Here is a 6720-nt window from a genome sequence, read left to right on the forward strand (position 1 = left end):
ATAGGTATAAAATACCTTTGAACCATGTGCCAGTGGGTGATCTGCATATGCCGATAGGTAACCACTTGCACATGGAAAATGTTATATTATAGTTTTTATATACTTATTAGTTATAATAAAATACTTGGCTTTCGCCGGTTGTGGCTTGCATTTGCCAGCTGATAACATCTTGATGAAAGTCTAGCCGGTTGTGTAGCTCGCAATTGCCAGCTTGTATCAACCTGCACATTATACATTAGAGATCATTGCAGACTAAGTTTGCTTGTAAGAGGAAATTAGTGGTATTATACATTACACATTAAAGTCCTACATTATCTCAGAATAATTAGTTGATATTATATAGGTATCGAATGGATGTCTAGACTTACGTTCGATATTTTCCAACCTAGATGCAATTGCCAGCTTATATCAACCTACACATTATACATTAGAGATTATTGCAGACTAAGTTTGCTTGTAAGAGGAAATTAGTGGTATTATACATTGCACATTTATGTGCAAAGAAAAGTCCTACATTATCTCAGAACAATTAGTTGATATTATATAGGTATCGAATGGATGTCTAGACTTACGTTCGATATTTTCCAACCAATATAGTATCCTTGACTTCGTAGTTTCAAAACAAAATTTTTGTTAAGTGCAAATGTAGATATTGCTGGCTACTGCACTAGTGTGTGTGAAATACCGACTGTTGGCTCTTTCCCATGGCTTTTGCAGGAAGAGCAGGGTTTTCTCAGTATGCAGGGTTCCGAGGCTTTTTGTCACCTACAGATATATCGGGATTGTCGTTTGTAGTATACGTGTAGCTTAAGAGACGTAGGCTTAAGTGTGGTAAGCAAACATAGTGCATGCATGTGTAAAAGGAATGTGTATCATCATGGTTGAGGTAATGAAGGCTTTCGCCTTCATTAGGGGTTGAGGGGTTGAGGGATTTAGGAGTTTAAGGGTTAGAGGGAAGTTTAAGGTTTAGAATGACGTTCCAAGGTTTAGAAGGAGGTCCAAGGTTTAGAAGGAGGTCCAAGGTTTAGAAGGAGGTTCCAAGGTTTAGAGAGAGGTTCTAGAGTTTAGAAGGAGGTTCCGAGTTTAGAAGAGGTTCCACAGTTTAGAAGAGATTCTAGGATTAGAAGGAGGATCCAAGGTTCAGGGTAGAGTACATGGTGGAGAACTCATCTTCCTCATAGATCATGGAGGTTAAGGGTTGAGAAACTAAGGGTTTAGGGGGAGCATAGGAGTGGGAGAGGAAGAAGGTGTAAGAGCATGGGGGAAAGAAGAGAGAGAAGGGAGGAGGAGGAGGAGGAGGGAGGAGGAGAATGGAGGAGGAGGGAGGAGGAGGAGGAGGAGGAGAAGGCAGGAGGAGGAAAAAGGAGCAGAGGGAGAGGAAGGGTTGCAAGGTTCGAGGAGAGGGGAGGAGGAGTTGCAAGGTTAGGACATGCTTTTGGACGTGGACTGCAAGGAAGCATGGACACTTGAGACAATTGCTTGGAATACCAAAGTAGAACTCAACACAATGCCCCAAAGAGTGTGGGCTTCATTCTATTATGGGGTATTTATACAAGTTGGAGAGCTTCTCTCTCTGCATGTAGGAATTGTAAGACATTCTCTCTCTACATGTAGAGCTTGCATATAGAAGTTGCATGTAGAACTTGCATGTTGCATGTTGCATGTAGGAGTTGCATGTAGAACTCGCATGTAGGAATCGCATGTAAGAGTTGCATGTAGGAGATGCATGTAGAACATGCAATGTGTAGAACTCGCATGTAGAGCTTGCATGTAGGACTTGCATGTAGGACTTGCATGTAGAAGTTGCATGTAGAACTCGCATGTAGAAGTTGCATGTAGAACTCGCATGTAGGACTCCGCAAACATTCTGATCTTATCATTGAATATATATCCTACATGCTGCGCTCATAAGTTTATTAGATTGCATATATATCATACTTGATGGGTTCATCCATTCTGATCTAACCATTGCATATATATCATCCATGCTGGGTTCATAGATTATGATCTTATCTGCATATATATCCCGAAAACGTCGTAGGATGGAGGGCAACCACAAGCACCTTAATGCTTGGTTCCTAAGTTGTATTACAAGCACCTTAATGCTGGGTTCATAAGTTTTATTACAAAACGTCGAGGCAGGAACCACAAGTACTTAATGATCACTACACGCCGGGTTCTATCTAGCACTGCTGCAGTTGCCCATTGTTGTTCTTGATGCAGCCATTTAAGTCGACGCTAGCTTGCACAACTGCTCCGCCGTTGTTGAAGCAGCTCGCAGTCAGTGTGTGCCGGCCTTGCAATCCTTCGTTTTGACAGCTTTGAGCGTATCCGCCGCCCCCGCACACAAGAACACCATTCCTGTTTATGATGATGGGGTTGAGGTCAATGGATGTGGGCATGGAGTTCCCATTGACAGTCGCGCAGATTGCTGAGAGTATCGATCCGCTCAGAGATTCACCCGCACAAGATGCGGCGAAGTTGCATTGCTGTTCAAATTTAAAAACAATGAGATCAGCAGTTTGCTAGAAAGAATCGAAGAGTACAATATAATAACCAAGAGTTTTGGCATTTAGCAGCATAGCAGAGGATAATAGCGCGCATGATGTGCCATGGAGGCGCTCGGCTTGCTGTAATCAGAGGGAAAGTTAGCACAGTTCAGAATTATGAGGAATCGTACTCCGTTAACACCCCAGAGCAACAGCGGAGAAGCGAGGAGGGCCAGAAGGAAAAGCAGAGGGCCATTGCGGGAGTTAGTGGCCATATTACTGCCGATCAAGCTGCAGATGCAGAGCGATGCAATAGATTGCCTGCTTGCTGCATGTAGACAGGAGCGTATTGCTTCTATAGGCTATCATTGTAGAGCTGTCAACTGACCTGGACACGCGAGGCCAGCCACCTTACGATGCTTGCTGACAAGAAAACTAGGGCTATTGCATGGTACGATCACATGGGCTGCTCTTCGTCCAAAGTTGAAAAGCAGGTCGCAACTTTGGACAGATGTGAGAGATTTCATCGCACATTATTGCACAGACACTCATTATCTGTCCGTCGAGTGTCAACAGCCATGTATGGACCAGATTCGATGAATAAGCGATTGAGTCCCAACTAATTGGCCCTCCTACTGGGACGATGCAACAGATTGCCTGCTTGCTGCATGTAGACAGGAGCGTTATCATTGTAGAGCTGTCAACTGACCTGGACACGCGAGGCCAGCCACCTTACCATGCTTGCTGACAAGAAAACTAGGGCTATTGCATGGTAAGATCGCATGGGCTGCTCTTCGTCCAAAGTTGAAAAGCAGGTCGCAACTTTGGACAGATGTGAGAGATTTCATCGCACATTATTGCACAGACACTCATTATCTGTCCGTCAACTGTCAACAGCCATGTATGGACCAGATTCGATGAATCAGCGATTGAGTCCCAACCAATTGGCCCTCCTACTGGGACGATGCAACAGAGTGCCTGCTTGCTGCATGTAGACAGGAGCGTTATCATTGCAGAGCTGTCAACTGACCTGGACCCGCGAGGCCAGCCACCTTACGATGCTTGCTGACAAGAAAACTCGGGCTATTGTAGCTGAAAATACGACATGGGCTGCTAGCACTTCGTCCCCAAAGTTGAAAAGCAGGTCGCAACTTTGGACAGATGTGAGAGATTTCATCGCACATTATTGCACAGACACCATGTCTCCTCTACCAAAGAAGATGCACATCTCCTTGGTACCCTTCATGTACCTCATGATGCACTTAACTGCCTCCCAATGACGGCGGAACACTGATAGAATAGCCCAAGAGCTCACACAGTGTGGTGTGGGGTGTGGAATCACAAACTTCTTAACTTAATGTGCATCAGATAGATGTGTAGACTCATCAATAGACAATGAACCAACCAGATAAAGAAACCACCAAAATAATATATTTCCGTCAAAAGCTATGGACACAATACAAAAGAGATAGATCCATAGTCCCACCAATGGTGTGGTCCTTTGATCTTATCACAAGGTCCTCCTATCTGCTGGCTACCTCTAGACTCGAGCCCGCGTGCTCCACCTCGAGCTACTATAGACTTTCCATCCAGAATGATCCTCTCCACCTTACTATATGGAAACTAGCCTAGGTGGGCAGCCTTCTACAAGCTAGATTTGTAGCACAAAGTACTTCTTTCTCCTCCTCAATATAGGCCCAACGATAGCCTTGCTACTGCTCCTTCTGCTGGTGGATTAGTTGCTCCAGATGATGAGAGTAATGAGGGCCTGGAGACCCTCCTTTTATAGCCCCAAGGGCTACTAACTAGACCTGACCAATCTGGATGACCACACACACACACACACACACACACACACACACACATACAAATCTCAACATTTGTAAGCTTTTTATTAAATTTTCTAATCAAATCCAAATGAATCCCTAGGAGTGCCTTTATTAATAATATGATCTAAATTAATTGAATTAAATTGACCGACTATAATCAATCATCACATTAATTATTATATATTGATTTTTCATTTGAAGGTATAAATAAAATATATATTATTTATTTCACACACACACACACACACACACACACATGAAGAATTTTTATTTGAACATTAAAATGATGTTAATTAAAGTCAAGTCCTAAAATTGAAGAAATGCAATTTTGGAGAAGCTTGTTTTTAAAGAAGAGGTTGTGTATGATGATAATGTTTGTATGTTTGCTTAGGAGTGTGTGGGTTTTTTTGTGCATTGTGGATGATTGCATGTGTGTCTATGTGTAGGCCAATGCAAGTGGATGTATGCATCTATATGTCCATGTGCAATCCAATATGATTGTGTACTCATGTACATGTGTGCTTGTGTCCCTATAAGTGTCTATATATGTTCATGTGATGTATGTGCACCTTTGAATGCACATGGCTAGAATATCTGCACCCATGCACATAAGTGTGTCAATTCCATCGATCTTGCACCACGTCTCTATCTGTATAAACATACATATATACACACGTACGTACATACATACGTATGTACATTTGTATGTACGTATAAATGTACATACGTGTGTGTGCACGCGCACGTGTACGGGTATGGCTACAGGCTTGAAGGTGGTAGCTTGTTGCACAAAGGCCACATGTGTCATTTCATGGCAATAACTCACCGCATGCCCACTCCACACACATGGTTGTCAAGCTTGTGTCTTAGCCTCTCTTGTTACATGTGGAGTCGTTTGAGCCTATCTTCTAGAGCCCTCACAATGTGCCACATATTTGAAAATAAAGCATAAACCCACCCTATTGCCTTGCTACCCACATGTGTGTGTGTGTGTGCGCGTATGTTTACTCTCTCTCTCTCTCTCTCTCTCTTTCTCTCTCTTTCTCTAAACATGAAATGTATAAATATAAATAAATATCATATATATAATATTCTCTCTCTCTCTCTCTCTCTCATGCCTCCAAAAAGCGATAAAAATTAAATGAAAAGCATTTAAAAAAGGATTAATTTAAAAGGCAATTTATATATGTGTATATATATATAAATTAAACATGAAATGTAAATATTGTATACATAATATAAAGTCTCTCTCTCTCTCTCTCTCTCTCTCTCTCGCCTTCAAAAAGAAATAAAAATTAAATGAAAAGCATTTGACAAAGGATTATTAAAAGGTTTTAAAAATGTTATGTGTGTGTGTGTGTGTGTGAATATATAAAACTAAGCACAAAATTTTGAAAAAAAAATATTTCATTTAAACCGTTCACTGCCGTGGCATCGCACGTCAGCAACTCGCCTCTGTGAAGATAGTGGGAGAGAGGGAAGGAGTCTCACTTGCGGCTTTCTCACATGAACAATTGGGGGAATACACACAAAGGTGGAGGCTGAAAACAGTTTTCCTCTTCTTAGTTGTGAAAGCCAAAAGAACTCTAATACAAAGAAAATAGAAGAACCCTATATGTGGGTCTCAAAACCAAACTCAACTAACTAAGGTGGCATACTAACTAAGCCACAAACTAGAGTAGATAAGGATAGCTGTCATCCAGCTATTATTCGTGGGCGGTGTACCAACTGCATCTCCAGCTAACAAGTCGGTGACATAAGTGCACAACAGTCACCCTGGCATATCGCGAGTGGAGCTCGATATCTCAACACTCCCCCTCGAGCTCAATCCCAATTCCTACACACCAAGCAGGTCTCTGAACTTGCGCAGCTTCTCTGCGCCCAATGCTTTCCTGAATATGTCAGCTACCTGATCCTCTGTGCTGACATAAACTAGATCAATAAGACCTAGTAAAACCTTCTCCCGCACATAGTGATAATGCACCTCAATGTGCTTTGTTCTGGCATGAAAGACTGGGTTCTTTGCCAAATGTATACTACTCATGTTGTCACAATAAATGACAACCGGCCCATCTGTAGACTGATGCATATCATAGAGTAGCTTATGCAACCAAGCTACCTCACATGCAGCCATTGCTGCACCTCTGTACTCGGCCTCTGTGCTCGACAAGGCAACTGTAGGCTGTTTCTTGCTGCTCCAAGTGACTGCAGCACTCCCAAAAGAGAACACATATCCACTGGTAGATCGCCAATCGTAAATACTACCAGCCCAATCAGCATCAGTGTATCCATGCAACTGTATCTGAACCCCAGCCTCATAAAATAGTCCATACTGCAATGTGGACTTCACATACCTGAGTATGCGTCTAGCCGCATCCAAATGCGGTTTCCTTGGAGCCTGC

The 6720-nt window shown here is 42.6% G+C and overlaps 1 protein-coding gene across 1 annotated transcript; it reads right to left on the bottom strand.

The window, feature by feature from the left end:
* Positions 1-1999: 1999 nt before the first annotated feature.
* On the bottom strand, positions 2000-2881 carry LOC147888043 (uncharacterized). Its single transcript, XM_087393868.1, has 2 exons — positions 2681-2881; positions 2000-2489 (listed from the first exon to the last, which is right to left on the bottom strand). The coding sequence occupies exons 1-2, from the start codon at positions 2762-2764 to the stop codon at positions 2184-2186; spliced, it is 390 nt and encodes a 129-aa protein (XP_087249994.1). The 5' UTR covers positions 2765-2881; the 3' UTR covers positions 2000-2183.
* Positions 2882-6720: the final 3839 nt, after the last annotated feature.

This window comes from Dipteris shenzhenensis, chromosome 22, assembly GCF_047967505.1.
Source record: "Dipteris shenzhenensis isolate YYH24624 ecotype China chromosome 22, Dip_SZ_1.0, whole genome shotgun sequence".
Taxonomy (NCBI): domain Eukaryota; kingdom Viridiplantae; phylum Streptophyta; class Polypodiopsida; order Gleicheniales; family Dipteridaceae; genus Dipteris; species Dipteris shenzhenensis.

Excerpts from the sequence above, each read along its gene's own strand:
- LOC147888043 (XM_087393868.1), bottom strand. The coding sequence starts at position 2,764 with ATGGCCACTAACTCCCGCAATGGCCCTCTGCTTTTCCTTCTGGCCCTC. Across the intron at positions 2,490-2,680 it reads TGCTCTGGGGTGTTAACGGA|CAATGCAACTTCGCCGCATC; the intron begins GTACGATTCCTC and ends AAATTTGAACAG.